Source organism: Zosterops lateralis (assembly GCF_965231275.1).
Source record: "Zosterops lateralis genome assembly, chromosome: 1".
In the NCBI taxonomy this organism is placed as follows: Eukaryota; Metazoa; Chordata; class Aves; order Passeriformes; family Zosteropidae; genus Zosterops; species Zosterops lateralis.
This window is the reverse complement of record NC_139762.1, coordinates 92,877,352-92,899,034: the sequence shown is the minus strand read 5'-3', so window position 1 is coordinate 92,899,034 and position 21,683 is coordinate 92,877,352. Positions and strand designations below refer to the sequence as shown.

At 42.5% G+C, this 21,683-nt stretch overlaps 1 protein-coding gene across 2 annotated transcripts in view; it reads right to left on the bottom strand.

Annotated features, from left to right (window-relative positions):
* Nucleotides 1-1,038: 1,038 nt before the first annotated feature.
* RIPOR2 (RHO family interacting cell polarization regulator 2) overlaps nucleotides 1,039-21,683 on the bottom strand; it is a 69,097-nt gene continuing 48,452 nt past the window's right edge. For both annotated transcript variants that reach the window (XM_083868221.1, XM_083868222.1), the window contains exons 11-22: nucleotides 21,032-21,180; nucleotides 19,849-19,978; nucleotides 17,151-17,840; nucleotides 14,334-14,518; nucleotides 12,407-12,575; nucleotides 10,778-10,913; nucleotides 9,719-9,880; nucleotides 8,593-8,751; nucleotides 7,345-7,547; nucleotides 5,796-5,879; nucleotides 3,771-3,861; nucleotides 1,039-2,653 (exon numbers count right to left, since the gene is read on the bottom strand). In XM_083868221.1, coding sequence (XP_083724347.1) covers nucleotides 2,553-2,653; nucleotides 3,771-3,861; nucleotides 5,796-5,879; nucleotides 7,345-7,547; nucleotides 8,593-8,751; nucleotides 9,719-9,880; nucleotides 10,778-10,913; nucleotides 12,407-12,575; nucleotides 14,334-14,518; nucleotides 17,151-17,840; nucleotides 19,849-19,978; nucleotides 21,032-21,180 — 2,259 coding nt within the window. In that variant the 3' untranslated portion in view covers nucleotides 1,039-2,552. The remainder of the gene's footprint in view (nucleotides 2,654-3,770; nucleotides 3,862-5,795; nucleotides 5,880-7,344; nucleotides 7,548-8,592; nucleotides 8,752-9,718; nucleotides 9,881-10,777; nucleotides 10,914-12,406; nucleotides 12,576-14,333; nucleotides 14,519-17,150; nucleotides 17,841-19,848; nucleotides 19,979-21,031; nucleotides 21,181-21,683) is intronic.

Genomic DNA, 21,683 nt, shown 5'->3' with positions numbered 1-21,683 from the left:
TCCTAACATACTTCCCTGGGGTGGCTCTGACCTTTAAATTTGTCCAAGTCAGCCTGCTGCAGCCCTAAGAGCACTTCTAATTACTGCCTGCTGCTTCCTCCTTTTCTAGTTAGTGAGCATGAGCCTTGTGATACTCACCTCTGAGCATCTGGTTTTTCCTACTCTGCTATGGAGTGCATTAAGGTGCCAGGAAAAGGCAGTGTTGTCAGCTCTGCAAGCATAAAAATGTACAAACTATAAGACAAATAAATGGTTTGGGTGTTTTTATTTTTCAGGTTTTGGAAGCTTTAAGGTCTGCTCACTTTGTCAAAGCTGTCATGAATCCTGTTAGAAGATGGTTATTTGTGTATTTAGTTTTCTAAAACAGTATTAATGCTCCAGATGAAACTTAGTTCCTGTTGTGGTATCTAAGACTGACAAGCTTGAACTTGGGATACAGGTGTACAGAGGCTAAGTTTGATCTAACTGCTCATACTAAAATTTCTGTGCATTTCCTCAATGACTTTATTCAGAGCACGATTTGCTCCTTCTTATCTGGCTCTTTTGAACTGAATGCATGATTTTTAATGGTTGTTGTGGTATAGCAGATCAGCTTTAGACTAACAGACTTCTCAAGGGGTGGCTTTAAACTTCAATGAGATGAGATACACCCTCCATGTGATGCAGAACTTCTTTATTGTGAGCTGCTCCCTGTTCTCTGCAGCTTTGGCTCCCTACTCCATAGGCAGCTCTACATTCCCCAAGGTGTGTGCTGTAAGCCTGAATGGTTGAAAAGGGAAAATGAATGGAAGGAATGTCTTCTGTCTGAGGAGAGCCTGTCTTCACAGGAGGGAGGAGTAATCAGTGCAAGTTTGGTAACAATCCTGGAGCTTCTCCAGCACATTTTCTAGTAGTCCCTGTGGAGCCTTTCTTGGTAAGTATCTTGAATGATACACAAAACTGCTTTGCTGTTCACTTCAACTGTGAGCCTGATAGTGAAGAGGCTGCAGATGGAAGGAGTGACTATACATATGGACTGATGTGCTTAGTAATTAAAAAATAATCTTTATTATAACTTAAATGTGATAGGAAATACGGTGAGTACAAATGCCACAAAACTAAAAGAAAAAAAAAATTAAAAAAAGTGGATACAAAAGGACACCTTGAAAGAATTCAACTGATGGATCAGGTGTAGTATAAAAACCATAACATGGCTATTTTACCTTCTGCAAAAAGAGTTTGTATCCCTCAGTAAGCAAGAAAGCATTTTGCACTGTGCAAAATGTACCTCTTTAATTAAAGGAAGAATATATATATTTATAAATATACAGATATGTACATTCTTGTAACATTCACAGTAGAAAAAACAAAACAAATGACCCCTGCCTGCCAAAGTGTTTGGCTCACAAGGTTTCCTTTTGATGTGAACTGTTTGCAATATTTTCTATGTCGTCTATGCAAATTTGGATACTTCAATTGACATCTAAATAGCATTTCATGCATAATGAACACAGTACAGGAACACTCTTCTGTTAAATTCTATTCACCTCCTCTGTTAACTTAAGGCTTGTAATCAACAGTTTGAAGCACTTGCTGTCTTTCAACCTTGCAGTGCAGGGAGGGGAGGTGCATTCACTTCCCCCTCTGTTTATTACTGCCTCCGAGGTCCACTTGAGTTTGTTCTGTTCTTTATATTGAAATCATTCTATAGAAACTATGCTCCACTAATTAGAATGTATGAAATCCAATCCTGCTTGCAACTTGCAGGACAAAATGATTTTGGGGACTCGTGCAATTAGCTGTTTTCACTCCTCCTCAGAATAAATAAATGCATTTTACCTTTTCATTTCGTTTTCAGAAACCTACAGGATTGTTTGATCCCCCTCACAAATGCTGGCTTAATGATGGTTTGTTGCTGGAAGGCAAGAGGGGAATAAAAGACCAGTGGAGGCATTTAGAATGAGTCACCAAAGTGACGCCTCCCTCCCAGGGTTTACACATGCTGTTTCTCCAGGCAAAACTTGTACAACTTTCCCTGTATTTCATTACCAAGACACGACTGAGAAAGCTGAGCAGCGTTTCCTGCCCCTGGAGTGTTACTGGGGACACTGCATGGCAGCAGACACTTCATTTGGGATTCAAGGAAGAACTTCTTTGCATGCCTGCTCAGGTGGCCTCCTGATTGTCCTTGTTAGATATGGTATCACACGTCTCAAGCTTTCACGACAACTTCAAGGAAGTAAATATAATAGGAAAATATATGGAGGTGCCAAATTCTAAAAACCTCACAGAAGTCTGTTGAGGCTGAATAACTGCAATTACATTATTTGTTTAGAACCAGTCAAGAAAGTATTGTTCCTCAGCATCCAACTGTTCATCATGAGCTGCAACGAGGAGCCAATAGGAAACCTTAAGCTGGATTTTAGATTTTGCTTTTCTTTAAGAAGTCTGTAAATTGCTACATTTTGGAACGTTCTCATAGAATTCTTTAAAATCTTCCTTCTGTTCCCCACACTGAAGTGCAGCTCCATCCTACTTTAATGCCTGTTAAATATTAGCAGGTTCTTTTCCATTTAAAAAGCTGTGGCAGCTTCAGTTCCACGGCGGTTTCCAACTTTAACAAATTCCCGGGGAAATTTGTCCAGCTGTTCATAGGCCAGCCTCCCATCTTCACCTGAATGCAAAATGATAAAGCATAATAATGTCATAATGACATTGCCCAAGAACATTTAAAATACTGGATTCTCTGCTGTTAGAAAGTACTAATTAGCCAGTAACTTCTACCCCATCTTAAAATTTATCTTGTTAGAAGCAATTTCAGAAATTATTTGGAAAAGTTAAAGGTGCTCTGAATGTTCAAATTTTTTTTTCCCATGTAATTTTCTTGGTTATCTAAAGCCAAACAGAAGCAGATGTGGCTTGGATGATTAGGTGACAGTATCTGCACCCTTGTTGTACTGAATGACCTATTGTGCTTGTCAAGGTCTTGGCTGCTGCTGCTGTGATGTACTTGAGGTAAATGATGTTTATCCACTTCAACCTTGGAAAATACAAAGTTTATCCACCTCCCACTTCCTGACACTTTAAAGAAATGAGTCTCTCCACATTGTTACTTCTATACTGCTCAAAAAGAGGAAGCAGTATGTTTGCTAAATATAATGGTCTTTCAAATCCTTTTCCCTTAGCTATTGCCATCTATGTGCACTTTCAGTAAGAGCCTAATGTGTTAAACTGGCCATTAGGAACCAAAAATGGTCTCTGTATGTTGTCTAGAAGAATGGCAGAACAATCAGTTTTCAAAAGTGTCCTTGGGCTAGTTGTTTTATAACCTGAGCAGTAACATGGACAACAGACTGAATTCCTGCTGAAGTGGTGAATGGAAGAGAGCATATTTGAAGGGTTTGCATAATTGAAATCACACAAGGACACCTCCCCCATGGAGAAGAAATTAATGCCTAGCCAAAAGGCCAGAAAACCCAATTTTTTATGTGCCATTGAAGTACTGGTGCCCAGAAAGTGTGCAGATTAATTCTCAACTATTTCTGTTTCTCAATTTCTCCTTTCCTATCCTTCCTTTTACTACCTCCCCCTCCAGACTTACACAATTTCAATTTCTCTCTTTTAGGCTCATTTTCAAAATGAATGATTTTTAAGAATTTGTATTTTCTGACTTAAGTCACTCTGTAAGGTTTTGTTTTGACTGACAGTCTCACGTTTATATAGCTCGGGTGTCTTACATGCTGCTCTGTTAAAAACCAAACCTAAATACGGCTCTAAACCAGACAACTCACCGAGGGAGAGCAGGGTTTCGGATGCCACTTTTCTGATCTCTTCATTGTCAGACTGGCAGAGTGTGACCAGCATTTTAATGCTCTCAGTAGCCTAGGAAGTGCAAAAAGAACTGCATTAGCACCACTCAGTACACTCTGGGTTTTTTCCACAACCTTGCATGGAAATAGTAACCCTCTTCTGCACTGCCCTTCCCACTCCAAGCAAAGGGCTTTGGTGGAGACAGGAGGAATGGGGCTTCCCTGAGAGGAAGAATTTGGAGGAGATATGTTTTCTTCTGCTGGTGTGGATCCTTTCTAATTTTCCTACCCTATGCACTACATACATAAATCTGGCAGACCAGCTGTCTGCCACTTCTGACTGTAGGATAGGTGATGGGCTGTGGACCATGGCCATAAAATGCCAAGGTAAGGGTACAGCAGGGAAATGAACAGAAGACAGGGGTCTAGCAAATGGATTTCCTATAAAGCATGTCAAGCCCATGCTCACCAATATTTGCAGACTTCTGTCTTGTCTCTGCTATTTTTGGGAAGAAATTAAGGAATAATCCTGTTATGTGATACAAAAATGTCAGGTCTTGGGGGAGAGCAGCTGTCATAGTGTCTGTGGCTGGCTATTTAATACTGCAGGAGAGATGAGTGAAAGGAAGGGCAGGTACTGCCCCAGTGTGACACCTGGAAGAGGCACTGAGCTACAGAGTCAGGATTTGTATGAGCCCTGTCAATCCAAGGGGCACAAGGTCTGGTCTACATGCTCTGAATGAGGACTTTGCTACCAGAGCCATTAAAATGTCACCACCTTGTCTTCAGTGTGGTCACCTGTGTGTGACTCGGGGTAAGGCTGCACTGAGTGCATGCTGGTGACTACAGCTGGAATGCATGTGAGTGATGGGGCCACAGCAACACACAGCTTGCTGCAATCTGAAAAACAACTCAGAGATTCAGTGGGAGCTTGTGCAAATGACGTGGATTAAACTGCCTTTGGGTTACCCCATCCACAGCCACCTATCCATTGTAGCATTTCCATCTCTGAAGTAATAACTTCCAGCTTCAGCTTTTTCTTTGAAGATCCCAAATGATGATACTTCCCCTCAGTAGCTTTTTTCCTCAGCCATTCTCACTATTCAAGACTCACTGGAGCCACTCCATTTTGATGGCTAACACTGTTAAATTGTCTAGTTCCAGTTCTCACCACTGGTTCCTAGTCTCAGCAATCAAAAACCCCACTGCACTCTGCATGCAGCAGAGATGTTCCTCACCATTGTCTCTCAGGGATGCCTGCTAGCTTCTCATTTAAGGGAATTTTTTTTTTCATATTTAAACAATACTGGATTATGTACTGGATGGCATCAGTTATGACTGGGATGAAGTTACAGTTTAGAGCTGCCTTCCAGGGGACAGATTAGAGGGAGAAGTAGTCAGTCCAAAGTGCATCTGTCTCATGGAAGACGTTTTTTGCCCCAGTGTCCTGTACCAGCCAGGCTAGGGTGGCTGCCATGTCCCATGGCTCTATACAACCAAAACAGAAGTGCATTTCCCCATCCTGTCATAGTCCAGAGTGCAAAGGCTGTACCAGATGCTAGCTGAAGCTGTAGTGTCCAGATGCACCAGTTATTTGTCACAAAACAAGCTGTGATCTCTCTTTTCTGTTTCTGCTACTGCAGCCCACATGCATTAGAGCTAATTTTATCCTGGGAACGCATTTTTTTATCCTTCTCAGTCAGTACTTTACAAACTGAGATGAACATTTTTTTTTCTCTGTGATGTGGAACTGAGTCTCCTGAAGTCAGTATGAGAGGGAGGAAAAGATATACAAAAGAAAAAACTTTGCCAAGGTCACAGAGCCCAGGTGTTTGTTTAGAATGGTTCTAAACCATTCCCTTTATCTGAAAAAGAATGGAGCACAGCAACACAAAACAAAAACACTACTGTTGCTGTTATTGCGATTTCTATTTTGTTGTTTGTACCTATCAGATGTCCTTTCTATAAAGTAAAGCCAAGCACCACAGTGTATTCCTTGTCTCTTACCTTGAGGTATCTTAGAGCCAAGCAAGCTGCTTTCTGCAGCTGGAGGTTGGGCTGGGTTAGTGCTTCACAGTAATAAATCAAGGCCTGAAAACAGATAAAGAAGAATAGCAATGAAAATGTCTGTGCCTCCATGGAGGAGGGTGGAGCATGGAGGTATTGCTACCCTGTTAAAGGGAGAGTAATTGCAGCCTGCCTCCCTGACAGTGAACATGTGGGATGGTACAGGGTGGGATAATTCCCTACAGTAGATCCAGACCAGACCACTCATCATAGATCAGCAGTCTCAGGCCAGCTTTTGGTGTGGAGAAGTTCATTTTAAAGTGAGATGCACAGTCTGGCACCTTTCACCATACCACTTCATCACCACCATCACCAAAGAGCTTTGAATGGGCCTTGGAGTCTAAATATCTCGAGGTGGCCCTTCAGACAGTCTTTTTAATGTAGGGATAAAAATGAATTAGTTGGTATAGACCCCAGGGAAACTTAAAATAATGATTACAATGTTGGCATGAGCTGCTAGACCAGCTTACTGCTTGACCCTAGAAATTAGTAGCTACTACTGAGCAGCAAATCTCAGCAGCACTCAGTTATACAGTGAACTCATCTGCAACATAAAGCTGCATAATACCCTGACAGAAGCCACTTTGTGGTCCTTCCTGCAGGCAGTGGACCAGGTATCAGCTATGCATGCCTATTCCAGGAGAAGGTTATATTTTCCCTGAGATGCTGCCTCCAGGAAGATGGGGATGGAGAAGGATGGTATGAAATACCAAGAGGCTGCAAAAAGGGAAGATGAAGTGTGAGGGCAAGCAAAGAGGGGACTGGATTGATAGACAAGAGAAGCAAAGACTGAGCTCCTTTTTCTCTTCCCTTTGCCTTCCTTCTGTCACTCTTCCTCTTCCAGCTGCCTTTTCTTTTGCTCTTTCCTGACAGAGAACAAGGATAGTAGGGAAAGATTTGCCATGAAAGGGTAGGAGCCAATCCCTAATTTCCTCTTACTCCTCCTTCTCCTCTCTATTTAATTTCTGTGTTTAACCTGGCCCTGCTTGTTGCATTTGGTATCAGAGATAGACTCAAATATTAGTTCTCACAGCTGAGCTGTGTCTGCCCAAGGCAGTCCATCCCCTCTGGAAATGGTGGGAAGTCCCACAGATGGCAGATTCCTTTAGAAAAAAAAAATCTGAGACCTATGTCTTTGCATGTTGGTGATGCTGGGGATTGTTGCCTTGAAGCCTTGGACTGAAGCCAAGTTTGAGACAGGGCAGCAGAAATGCTCAAGTGTGGAAGACAGCTGGAGAGCACAGCACTCAGTAAGTATTTGCAGTTTTGGTTAGTACCTGTTCAGTGTAATTACAGGTAGAAGCAGACTGGCATAAAGACAGAAACAGACCTGCACATGTGCAGAAAAATTAGACAGGATATCCCTCTGGATCAGTTTAAATCAAGCTTGGATCAGTTATTTTATATGCACAGATATTTGAGACATACAGGTAGAAAAAAGTTACTATGACATGGGTCTCTCATACAACAGTGATTTTCTGCCACTTACCTTCTCCCTGAAGTGCCTGTTTTCTGCAGTTGCTGTCAGAAGTGATGCCACAGTCTCGCTGACTTCATTTTTATTTTCATTGAGAAGTAAAGCCAAAGCTCTTAAAACTTCCTGCTGTGGTGGAAGGTTATTGGAGTTTATTTTGGACACATTTTGCTGCAGTTTTCCATCTTTCACTGACTGCAGCACCTGAACCACAGACGCTAGAAGTGTAAGAAAAAGATCTGTGTTACTTACTTTATCCTCTCAGTATTTTGGATTGATCCTTTCCTCATAGCAATCCTTGATTTATACTACACACACTAAGGATATGAAAATACCCCCATCTGAGCAACTGCAGCATGGCAGTGTTTGCATGGGGAATTGTCTGGGCTTTAAGCTGGGCCAGTTTCTCAGACCTTCTTCAAGTGAGGAGATGAGTAGATGGGCTATGGGATAGTGCAGCACTTTGGCCTACCCACACCCAAAGGGCTACCTGTCAAATCTCTGCTTTCTGCTGGAAGATGTAAATTCTCACTCCAACAACTGAAAACAAATATTCTTGCAAGTGTACTGACTTCCAGAGAATCTCTGTGAGACCTTTTCCTGGATAGACTGATGTCTGCCAACAAGAGCTAGGTTGAGTTGAGGTTGAAATGCCATTTTGCTTCCAGGCTTTTGAGCAAAAGCTCCCCTAGTATGCCCAAATAAAAACAAAAACTAGGCAAGGTTCCTCAAACTCTCTCTCAAATAGAGAAGAGAACTTGGCTTGCCAGGGATTGCAGACCAGCACACTTTGTGCAGTGTCTGCTTCTCTCTTTTAGCTCGTGGTGGCAGAGCCTGCAAAACTCTGAGGTGCTGTAATCAGCTTGACCTTGGTTCCTGAGAATTGCTCAGCACTTCAGAAGTTGTTTCCATAACAGATGGTGAAACACCGAGACACCATCCAAGCTGTGGGCACAGAAAACTTCCCAGACCTTGGGCTCAGCCCACCACCATCAGACATTTCCTGAAAAACAATGCTTTCAAAACAGTTTTTTTTTCCCATTTGAGTATAGAAATAGAAATGGCTGAGGGTCTGTCTGCATCAGCTCCTTTCCCTTGACATGTACAACAGTTCAGGTGCATTCACTTAATAGCCAGGATACTTCTTTGTCTCTTTTCTCTCCTTCTTTTGTAAAACCAGCCTCAGGGCTGAATTGCTTTGTGTTGAGCTCAGAAGGACAGGGATGTACTCCCTAACTAGCCAGCAGAATTTATATACCTTACCTTCTTTTGCAAGCTGTAGCAAATAGCTTCCAAGGTCACTGACACTGTGGCTGGCAAAGTAGTTGTAATACTGAAAGACAGTGATGGTCTCAGAGGACATGCTGGAGTAGAGAACAGGCTCTGTCCGGTCCAGGATCTGAGACACCAGGATCCTGAAGACTGCAGGCAGCCATGGACAAAGGGACAGGTTAGTGAGAGCAAAAGCTGCAGGCAAAATTACACAGTCCACTTCAAAACCAGAAAGAAAGAATCACATCTGCAAGGCCAGGTACTTCCCAGTGTTTGTAAATATTGGGAACATCTAAACATTGGTCTCATTGCCAGAGAATATCTTTGTAAGGATGAACCTCTTCCAGTTTACAGATGCTTAGTGCAGCTTCCTGTGCAATCAATACAGCATCATTTCTACCTAAACAATGTCCTGAATCATAAACCCCTCTCCACATGCACTGCCTGTTACATCCCCACAACACCACTGAAGCAGGGGAGATGTGCACAGAGGCAAGATTTGGCTTCGCTATTTTTTATGTTCCTGCACTAGTGTGGCATGCAGAAAGCTAGTCTGAGGCACTGTCTGTGAGAGCTGTAACATGGAGCAGGAAGGAGAACACTGTGTAGGCATCCACAGTGCAGGTGGCCACACCTGGGCAAATCAGCCTCCATCCCCATTCTGTCTAAGGGAGAGCAGGTCAGTATAGCTGGAGTTTGAGGTGTGGTACATCCCAAGCAAGATGAGAACCTGTGCTCAGACAAACTCACTTGAATGTAGATTAATTTCATCCCAATGCACTGTAATAGAGTGTGGGTATTATACAGATACACAAAATTAAGTGCAAGGATTCCTGATTCACTGAATCACTTACAAATCTGTATTTGGGTATCTGTATCTGTATAGACTTCCTTTCTGGTTAGCTCATAAACCTTAAAACAGTATTTTCTTTTCTGTTAACTTCACCTCTTTATTTTTCATTATTTGGGGCCAAAATTGTTTCAAGAGTTGTAGCATTAGTTTTCATATGAGATCTTGGAACTGTGGCCAAACAGACATCTGAGGGGTTGGGAAAAAAAGCTCTACACAACTGTTCTCCATCTGGATGGCTAACACATTTTTTGCAGCAGTTTGTACCTGTTTCTGCAAGTCCTGGACACTCCTCATTCACAGTGGTGGCAAAATTGATATCCAGCTGCTTCATCATCTTGTCTGCAGAGGTGTGATACACTCCTGAAGGGCCAGTACACTTCATCCAGAAAGCCAGCAGTGACAGCTTCTTGTGGAACTCTGGAATTGCTGGGGAAGACAAGATGAATGATGAACAAAGCCATGCTAGAAACATCAGCTTGGAGAAAAGAAGGTAAGAATGGAGGAAATCCCATCTTATCCCACTGATAAACAGTTACTGTTTGCTGGGTCTCCCTGAGCCATTACCTTCACAGAGTGTGGCCATAGCCAGGTTTGTAACATGTTTTTTCTGTTTCCCATGGTAATGTGAGAAAATTTGCTCCTGATCCAGCTCTTGGCATTGATGTCTCTTCCTTTTAAAAGGCACAAAATACTAGGGGACCATCACAAATGGTCTGCACATTGGTTCCTGTCCTAGTACTGCTCTATGACTTCAAATAAGTCACGCAACTTTTGCCTCAATTTTCTGATATAATAAATACACCTTGCAGTATTTACCTATTCTGCCAGAGCGTACATGAGGGTTGAAAAACTATGTGTTTGTCAAATTCTTTCAAGTATTAAAATAGATGCAAAAAGAAAAATAACTTAGAAGTTCTCCACAGAGATGATTAAAAATGAAAATGTTCAAGAAGCTGTATTATGCCTCTGATATTGTAATACAAATCCTGCCTTTCCTCAGGAAAGAAAGGTGGAAGAATAATTTGGGTCTTCAGAGGTGGAAGTATCCTCACCCCGTAATACCAATGACATCTGTCCATCTTCTGCTGGATAAGCTGTCCTTTCTCTCCTCACTTGCAAAATTCTGGATACCAGGGTGAGGACAGATATAGGTGACACCTGCCTGGCTGTGTTGACTCCTGCACCTCCTGGTGACCCTGAGCCAGCCCTTACTACAGTGGCATCTCCTGCCCTGCTGGTGAGCTCTGCACAGTGATTACTTCAACAGACACACAAGCCCAGGAAAATCCTTGTCAGAAGGAAAGCCCCTAAGCTGTTTCTTACCATCAGTAAGGGAGGTGATGTTTCCCAAGTTCTCAGTGCTGATCTCCGCAATATTCTCCATCACGAGGATCTGCCTGGACAGCTTGTCCAGGAGGTCTCTTGTCACAAATGGTGTTTTACTGGAGAACACAATTTGCTGGTGAAGACAAATGGGAAGAGACAAAAAGGAGTCATTGAACAAAAAAGAAACCCGGCCTCAGAAAAAAAAAAAAAAAAAAACCAAAACAAAAACAAAAACAAAAAAAACCTCCAAAACACCTGAAGTGCAATGACAAATTCATTGCCTGGAACCACAGGATCTCCTTAACTTAAAAAAAATTTGTTCTTTGGGATATTTTTCTGGTCCTAGTTGATATGCATCATTGCTTGTACCTTCAATATCTACATCCAGATCCAGACACGGGAGTATCCAAGTGTCCATTTGCATAAGTAATTTCTGATTTACACACTCCACAAAAATAAAGAAACCCATCACCACAAGACTTGAAGCCAGGCAAGAGTATCAGTCTGACTTTTACACAACATAGGCTGTAGACTTTCAGGACAACCCTGCATAGAAGACCACCACAGGCTGCTCTTTCTCCATTCCACTTCAACTTTGATCAATTACTTAGGTGCCTTTATTAATTTTATAATTAATTAATCCTTGCTAATGCTCCCTACTGCTGATATCTGCATCTTCTTTAGCAGTCTACGTAAATAATGTTCATATCAAATCTGCTCCATGTATGGACGTGGTTCAGGTTCACCTTACTCAGCTGCATATTTACTGTGTACTCTTGTATTGAAACCAAAAAACCTCCCTTTTTCTCATGGTTGTGAGTCAGCAGAATTTCCAGCTCAGCACTAAGGGTGCTGGAATCAGGCTTGTGCTCTATTGCTTCAATGAGCCTTTGGGAAAATAAAGCTAATTATATCTAAGATGCAAGAGTAAAATAATTGTGAAGAGGAAGTTACAGCATGTTTTGATTTGTCAGGAAAACCCTGATGACCTCACTTACTGGATGTTTAAATTTGCATTTGCTGTTCATAAACTCTGAAAAAAAAAAAAAAAACCTACAGAAAAAACTCTCTAGTTGTGAGCATGAACCGATGATTTTGATGTCCCAGGGGGGCTATCTCATGCAGCCTTCACTGTGCCTTTTGCAGACAGAATCTCTCTGCCTCATGTGCAAAAATTCATCTCTGCTCTTGAACGCTGCAGGCTCATCTGGGGCTCAGTTAAACAGTGGAGACAGGATTCCTGTTTTACCTCTGAAGATATGGGCTGCTCTAACTGGGAACTGACTCCAATGAGAACCTCCCAGGAAAGCCAGCAGGAGTTTGTAACCCAGAGCAGGGGATGCCCCTCTCCTCCACTTCCCTGCCCCTCTGCCCTCCTGGGCAGCTCGTGCCAAGGGCCCCACAGTTCACATATCAAATCTGATCTGAAATGGGCTGGGATGGAAATGATGGAGGCACTTCTGGCTGGGGTGAGGGTATCATCATCCCAGCCCAGCACAGTATCTGTCCCAACCCTGCACTCCCACTGCCTTGCAGGAGCAGCGCTGACCTTGCTAGCCTGCTCGTACCCATGCTGCAGGCAGGAATGATTTTAAAATGAATGCCCAAATGAGGCGGGCCTGGTACCTGAATGAGCTGGGTGCAATACTGCAAGTGCTTGACTATGGTTATATCGAGGCTGTCATTGCCTGTGGTGAGGGGCAGAGGGCTGCCAGCCACGCTGGTGCCCACACCCGTGTCCTCGGTGAGAGCTTCACTCAGGTGGCCTCTGGCTTCAGGATGCTCCGTCCTGTAACTGGGGAGGAGGGAGGGAGGAGCAGGTCAGTGCAGGGCTGGCAGCTGCCACAGCAGACACACACACCCACACCCACACACCACCACATGAGCAAAGAGCACGGCAGAAGAGCTGAAAGCACACACAAACCTGGTGATGAGCACATCACACCACAAAGGAGCAGGGCTGCCCTGGCTGTGTACAGAAGGGACATACCCATCTACGGGACAGACCTGTGCCCTGGACAGGCTTGCCTTGAGTGATGTGATGCCCTCAACAGCAGGCTTAGTTAACCCGTGGTTACTGTCCCTTGGTGGTGACAGCTTTCTCCCATCTGTGATGAGTCACCTGCCTAGTGACTCTGGATTAAGCACCATGAAAATTTGTACCATCCCAAGCACTGCACTGCTCAGAACAGTTCTGTGCTTTCAGAGTCCTCCTGCTGCCAAATTTAAGGCTCATTGCAGAAGGAAAAGAAAACCACTGCTGAAGTAAGGGACATGACGTTTTCATATGCAGTTTACGACACAATGTGTACAACTTACTTTGCCAATTGTTTCTGCAAGGGTGTAGAGCTATTCTTACACTGTGTTTTCAATCATTATTTACAATATTGTCTTGCTGTACAAATGATCCTCCCTGTGTTTAAATGCAAAGCCTGAGGTCAGTCCCCAGATGGCAAGTGTGTTTGGCTGCAAGTTCAGAAGTTTCAACACTTGCAATCTTTACACTGAGTCACGCACTTACACATCTAAAAATGGAAGTGGGAATCTGCACTGTCTGGGGATGAGCCAGAGGGGGAAAAAGGAAATTTTAATTTCTATTTTAACTGGTTGAAGCTAGATCCTTAAATCAGCACAGACTGGACTGAGGTCAGAGTGCCAGTTTAGCAAGCAACACAATTTCCCAAATTTTTTTTCCCACCGAGTCTTATTCTGGAATGAGGACATGAGATAATGGGAACTGTATGGTGGTTGCTTGTTGCACTCAAATTGCTTTAAGCAGGCTGTGAGTAGTATAGCTCCCTGGTTGGAAAGTGTAGGCAGGGTGGGAACAGTGTTCCTTTCTTTTTTTTCCAGCTCTAGTGCCGCTTACGTGCCTGCTGGGCATCGTCAGCTCAAAGGATGCAAACATGCTTTTAAGATCTAATGATTGAAGCACAGCATCTTAAAGTCACACAACAATGGCAGGCCACGGCACAACACCACAGCTTTTTTTTTTTTTTTGGTTTGTTTGTTTTTTTTTGTTTTTAACTCAGAAAGACCAAAAGTGATGAAAGAAGGGCAGGTAACACGCAGGGCCATGAACAGAGTACCAGTCACCACTCTTACATTCCAAAGGCAACCTACATCATGCTGCTTAAATCTGGCCCTGTGTTATTGTTACTGACAAGCTTAATCCACTGCAAAGACTCATTCGGCTAGAGAGAAAAGACAAAGGGAGGGGGGAAAAACCACAGAGGAGTTAGTAATTACATCCAAGGAAAGCCAGGTCCAAACCTATGTCAAGGAAGAGGCTCTGCTAGTATTGATGTCAGCTTAATTTAATTTACCCTTCTCCTTTGGAGGACAGATTGCATCTATTTGAACAAGGGGAAAAAAATGGTCCTGGAAACTAAAGATTTTGTATGCAGCAGCCACGGGAGCCCTCTGACCCTAAAACTCATCAAGGATTAGTCAGTCTTCCTTGAATAAATTGTGCACCAGGATCCTGTGTTAGCGACAAAGAGCCAGGGTGTCAGTTTGGCGTAAGCACAGCTGGCAGGTTCTACAAACTTACCTATTCTTCTCAATCTCAGTATCTGAAAATACTGAGTCTGCACCTCCTCCACCATTACAAACCTCCACACCACCACCATCCTCATCATCAAAGTCAGAGGTGTTCAGGAAATCAAAGCTTTCTAAAGCACTTTCAACTGTTAGACTTAAACTGGAGGACCTGCTTCGGCTTACTGCTGGCTTGCACTGCAAAGGCAGAACGAACCAATGAAAACCCCACATATTAGCTACTACAAGAAAGATAAGAAAAAAAAAAAAAAAGATAAAGCTTAAAACTTCAAATTCTTCATTTTATTTTTAAAACTTCATTTTATTGGGTGTTTCATTTCAAGCCTTCATATTCATAGCATATACAATCAAAGCCTGAGAACTGGGAAAAGCCTTTCATTCTTCCTCCCCTCCTCATGCTACCCACTCTCTTCCCCAAAGGAAAACCCTCAAAGGCAAAAATTCAACGTGTTTTATAGAAATGAGAAGTACTTCTTGAATCCAAGTTTCGGAGCTCTCGGCATTTTCCAAAAGGAATGACGGGAATTAATGCAATGGAAGTTGAAAGGGGAAGGCACATTCCTTAATTGCTGTTCTAGCTACAGAAGCCAATTTATACATATCCAGTGGCAGTACCTGATTTATTCCAGACATAACTCTAACAGACCTTAGCCAGGAATGAATTTGGTCCCATAGCTGCATTTTATTAATGGAATGAGAGGAGTTTTGTGGCCTTTGAAGCCAAATGGATTATCAAGGAAAAGCCAATAAGGCATCAGGTTCCTAGGTGACAGAGAAAGGCAGTTTTGTAACTCAGAAATTAACAGTGCTAGACAGGGGGAAAACTATCCCACCTCACTGCAGGGAAGAAATGCAAAGGGAAAACTTGCTGTTGCTGTAGGAAGTATGAAGGACCCTGTCTCCATGTGGTAATTCATCCACATGCAGCCACAGAATTGCTTCCAGGGTCATCCTAAAGAATCAGATGTAACTTGAGAGATATCTCCATTGGTTGGTACAATGACTTCACCTTTCACACACTGTGATTATTTGATCAGAAACAGTGAGCCACTGATGCCATTACACAAGCCACATCCTCCAGTCCTAAGCAGAAGCCACGACTTTGTTTCAGCTCACGGAAAAATGCACTGGCCTCCAAGGAGTTAAGATTCAGCACCAGCTGCTCTAGAGCTGAAGGGAGTTGTGGAGTTCTATTCGCAATTCATCTGCACACAATACTAATGGTCATCCATTTGCACTTAGGATGTTTGAGTCCTTCAACTGACTATACAGTCATTAGTTGATCAAACACACTTCCCAACACATCTGTGACAAGGATGAGTACCGTATCCTGCCTCTTGTGCGGCACCAATGGTTTCAGCTTCCATTTCCTTCAGGGCTTGGTAGTGCAGCTTCTTCAAGTAGACACAAACAGCAACATGTGGGCCATATTCTCTGCTCATCTGATATGGCCAAGAGAGGTTTCTTCAGCCACAGCTGGATTCCAGCTCAACCCTTCTGCATGAGGAGCCCATGCAACCCCTTTCTGAATGGTTGCTGGTGATGCTGAATGTCATTCTGAGAGCTGATCAATAGGTGACATCCAGACTTCAACAGATCTGGAAGAGGCGTCCATCTCGAGTGTGCAGGAATCCTATCTGCACATGTCCCTCCTCTCTGCCCCCATCCCATGTCTCTCTCTCTGTAACTTCTGATCCAAGCAGCCTAAATAAACAGTCTCCATTTCTCTGCCCTTTGGATAGTCGACCGCTTTGTACCAAGTGAGAAAATAACAGTAATGGTACCTCTGCCTGCTCAAACCTCTCTAGGAATAAATAATGCAAGGAACAGGGGCTGCAGGCTGTCAAAAACAGCACTTAATTTGAGAAAGTACCATGCAGCTGTAAACACCAATGGAAATAAGGAGGTTAACAAAGTTTCTTTGTAAAAAGATAATGCAGAAGAATAAATGATTCCCTGCTTCCTCCTCAGCCATGTTTTTGAATGATGAGGCTTAAATGACTAGCAGACCAACTTGCATATGAATATGAAGCATTTGAAATGATTATTTCCCATATAATACTGTTTGCAGAGTAACATGTCATGAATTGTTATTCAGGAGGGAAATACAAGTAACAGTGACCCGCAGTTAACATATTAACAACACACATGCAAACTCCTTTTCTTTCTATTTTTAACATTATTCTCTGCATCTTGATGTAATGACAGGATGTTTCTCATTATGAAAATGGATGAGGAAAAAAGGAAAAGGCCATGCCCAGGTGATGTGGGGACAGTAACTTTCAGTGGTACGTGTGCTTTGGCAATTTAGAAAATTCAGCTTCTACGGCTACAAGACCTGATCCTCAGCTAGTGTAATTTTGCACAGCTCCACTGAGTTCAGGGGTAGTATGCTAAAGTACACCCACTGAGGATGTGACTCATAGATTTCAAAGGTAAAAGTTTGGCTATATTTGATCTCCAGTATGGCACAAGCAATGGGTTCACAAGTGGTGATTCACAATGGTTCACAAAGCGTTCAGAGAAGGATGTAATTTAATTACCCTTCTGTCATAGCACCTTTTTCTCTTTCCCTCAGGTTTTGATAAAAGATCTGTTGCTTGAGGACACAAGGCTATGATAAGTACATTGCTAACAAAAGTTTAAAAAAGCAACATTGTGAAAGGATGCTCCAAGCAGGAGCAAATCTACTGCTACCAGGGAATTCTACTATTCTCCAGAAAACCTACTTTGATGTTTGCAAGGTGGGCGAGGAGATTCTACCTGCTCAGATTTTCTTTAGGGTAGTATTTTCTGAAAATGTACTCACTTTTAGGACGTCATCTAGATGCATCACTTCTTGATCCAGGTCCTGAAACTCTTTGTACTGCTCTTTATGTGGCTCAAGAGCTAAGAGAAGCCCTTGCAAGGCTTCCTCAATGCTTCCATCAAGATAAGACTTATATCCTTCTGATTCCCCACTAATGGATCCCTCACACGGCAGCCTCTCTGGGGTCAGGGGTGTCTCTGCTGATGTAAGCCTTTTGACCAGCTGCTTCGTGATGTTGCCCTCAAAGGTATCCAGCTCCACAGGCTTGAGTTCTGAACCTTCATCCGTGTCCTGCAGGAGAGACACTGGGACACTCATTTCTACAAAGACACGATCGCTCCCAGCATCAGAGGTTTTTTGGCAAACTTCAGGAGCTGCCCTCGGGGTGTTCTTGTTCTCAGCCACTGCTCCCTCTCCGTAGGATGGCAGGTCCTTTGGCTCAGCAACAGAGTCTCTGCGGGAGTCGCTGCTGCTACAGTCTAGGCTGGAGCTCTGGGAGGACTCGAGGGCTCGGTGCTGGGTGGGAGTTGCAGTGATGTCAGGGCTGGAGCTGACATGAGCAGAGGAGGACTCTGCTGAGTTGGCAGGGGGCACGGCATCTTCGTAAGGCAGGTCACCAAAAGTGAAGGAGAGAGGCCGCTTCTCAGTGGCCACCGTCCCATTCTCAAATACATCATCTGGCAAATTCGACTGAAAAGATAATAGGGAGAAAATGTTTTTCACGCAGCATTGGAAAGAGGATAGAAATACAGCACTTGCCCAGGAAAGAAAAAGGCAAGGAAAAAGATTAAAGAAGCATTCAAGACTTGAGAGATGGGAAAAAGATTTCAAATCAAACTTTGCTTTCATCTAGCACAGCTCCTCAATTTCAGCATGAAAACTGCTGGAAAACCCCGGCTCAGCATCTCTCTGCTAAATAGAGAGCTCTAAGAAATGATCTCCAGAAGAGGGACATAAATACTGCTCATCCTACTATATTCTCTCCAACAGCATTTCCAGTGCACTGCTCTAGTTCCTGTACCACGGCTCTTTTTAATGGGATTGTATGTAAACCACCTCATCTGCATTTTCCTACTCATTACAGATTTCTGTCTTACTTATTTTCTGACTTCTAAAGTAGCAATCTGTAAAATGTAACACAATTTGCTCCAAAAGTTTCTCTAGGGTCATGGTGGTTAGATGGTGATAGCACTGTGCTATTTTTTTTTTATCCCATGCATGTGGCATGGATGTCTGGAACAATTGTTGAACAAGAGTTATACAGGAGCCCATCCAACATGAGTTCCTGCTGAAATAAGTCAGCAAAACTGGTGGTGTGTTGAGCTGGACACTGATCATTTAAGAAGCAAAACCAGCCTATGTAGACTCCAGACTTATCAAGGCAGATATATATAAATACATATATATGTTCATGTCTGACTGACATATGGGGAAAAATCACTACAGGAGTCACAACCTGTCTCTCTGATGTACAGACCTTGCTTTGTTATGTGGCCAGCTCACAGAAATGCATGGCACAGATGGAAGGCAACTACTATTTTGCTGACAATTTGCTGGAAAGAACTGTAGGCATTCACATGTTGCTAAACTTAAGGTTTAAGTGTCCAAAACTTGAATTTTTTTTCTAGTATTATTAGCAGATTTCTTTCCCTAAACATTATCATAGGTTTATTTCTTATTTCCCTTGACATGGGTATGCTTTTAGCTTCTGAAAGTCATGTTTCTAGGCAAATGTAGAGCATCAACCAGTGTAACAGGTGATTTTTAAGAACACTGTTGGCTTGTACTCCTGCCCTGTTCTCTGCCCACAGATACTTGACTTCTGATCATTATCTCTATAGAAACCAAGAGGAATTTTTATTTAATGTGAGCTGCATGGGCTCAAAGTTATGTCCTGCCCTCTAATCAGTCAGCAAAATGAGTGAGTTGCAACAGAGAGCAACACATGAAGCATGCGTGGGAATGGAAATGCCACACAGGAACTGAAAAAATCCTTCACCACATGAAAACCAGGACTCACATATAGCTCTAGCCCTGCTTTTGGGCTTAGCCTGAGCGATGGCAGGTCACTAAAAGAGCGACTGCGACGAAGCTTGTCAAAGAAAGTGTCTTGAAGAGCATCTAAGATTGTCAACTTTGGCCTGTCTTGCAGGGGATGCAGCCATTTCTTCAACAGTTAAAGCAAAGAGGGTGTGAGGAAGGGCAAGTTAAATGAATGCTTTGTAGCAAAGTACTAAATTACAGGCATGGGATGCAGCACTTGTAAAGTTAATCTCTCTACAGATGGCCTGATTAAGCATTCAGAATTTGATTCATGCAAAATGTAGGAACACCCTATGAATATCTTCAGTACAGGGGCAAATTTTATCAGAGGATACTTAAAAATACTTGTGCTATAATGGTTGTTTAACTACTGTTGCAACATGAAAACACATTTTTTAAAGATTATTCAAGTATCACAGCAGTTAGGCAGGAAGGATAGGTATGCATTAATTGGCCACATAGTTTCAAAGATGCCAGGATCATAGTCACCTTCTTTTAGGATTAGCAGCTAGGAATGCACTTGCTTTGTAAGTATTTGTAACCTGCTGGAACCAGGGAAAAAAAAGCTTAGACATGTAAAGCAATGAAATGTTTGCAGTGTCTGAACTCCTCTAATGTTTCCCATTACATAAACACGAAGCCAAACAGAGCTTACAAAGAATGAATGGTCCTTGAAGGTTGGTGTTTCAGGAGTGCCTTGGCTGTACATGGACATTCTCCTCTGGAGAGCAGATGCCTTGCTCACATTTCCTGTGGATGGGGTCAAGTCTTCAACATCAAAGGGGCTACAGATACACAGGCAAGAGGGGAGAAAATAAAAGGTTGTTAGGCTGAGCAAGAGGGACTTTCAGATCCATAGAAATAATTTTTGAAAGGGTGGTTTATTAGCACATCAAAACCCAGAGGTAGCAAATTTTTAAACTGAAGTGTTTAAAGAAAATGTTGTTAATTAGACAGCAGTCTCAGAAGTGTGGTTTTCGGTTCTGATAAAAGTGTTCCCTCAGAAATCATTTATGCAGTGTAGTCTGATGTTATTCTTCTCACATGAAAAATATTCTTGGATTTGAGTTGCCAAGTGTCACACATACTAATGAGAAAGGTGCTCAACTATTAATAGAGCTGTTGCATTATAAAGAAAACCAGGAGTTGTTATTGCTGGCCTCATGTTTATTGCATTACAAGAAACAGCACACATGATTGTTAAAAGTTGAATGCATCAATGCTTCTTCAGAAATGACATTTACTTATTTCATAAAAATGCAATGAGAAATGGGTTTATATCCTAAGACTACCAGCTCACCTATGCTGACCAATGTGAATAGAAAACACCAAGAGATTTTTCCATCACTCTTATGGTGTATGAAGCCCTTAAAAGCCAGCTTTTCAAAATGGGCATGCACCTGAACTTTGCTATGCTAGTGTAAATCCATAAATCCAGCACTGATTTTTACACTGATCTTTTAAAATAATATATATATATATATATATATGAGCACTCAGTTATATCCTATTTTTAAGCTTTGAAGTAAGCTTTAGGCAATTCAGAGATCTATCTTCACTAAGCAGTTCCCATACCTTGTAATGTCAGTATTTACCAAACCTAATTTAACAGCTTAAACTAGGCACAACCCTCTTTACCACAGAAAAAGCAGGCAAACTGTGGCTGACCATGAACTACTTCTCATATACCAAACTTGGGCCACAGTTCCTTCACAATGTTCCTTGGCAGGAAAAAATATGGAGAGAACAACCCACACGGATGAACCATTTTTCTTTGGTTGAAGTTTTACAGCTGATGGATAGATTGATTTACCAACTGACCAAATTGTTGTACTTACTACCAGGTGATCTCAAGGTTCAGCTTTACTGTGCCAAGGTCATTAATGTCTACTGCAACCACCTGAGGCCGAGCTGCAAACAGGTCTTTTGTCTCACAGGTTACACTTCCCACAAGGATATGAGTGGCAAGCCCTTTAACTTCTGTGACCTGCAAGAGACAAGAACAGGATATTTAGGACCAGACAAAGCATTGCAATCCTTAATCTCAAGATAATAGTTTTGATTGCCTGGCCTGGCCCCCTTGCTAAAAAGCTTCTAAAATATGACTGTTGGTTGCATTACTTAAGAAAAAAACCTATGGTTTGTTGGTGGTTTTGTTCTGGTTTTTTAAGAAATGCTTACTTGAATATGATCATGATTCCATGTTTTCTTTATGTTTTCTTATAGGAATTAGAAGAGAACAACCATACTGGCTCAGACCAACAGGCTGTCTAGTCTTGTAATTGATCTTTTCACTAATGATAACGAGAGGCCAAGGGAAGAGTGAGAACAGGGAGGGCACAGAGTGTCTCAGCAGCTGACAAATTCCTCTACTGGGAATCTCCTGATGTAACCTGCCTAATTAATAATTCCCACGGGAGTGCTATTCCAGGTATTTCTCTCTTGTAACTCTGAAACCATGTAATTGTTTGCACCACGAATGGCCTTTGG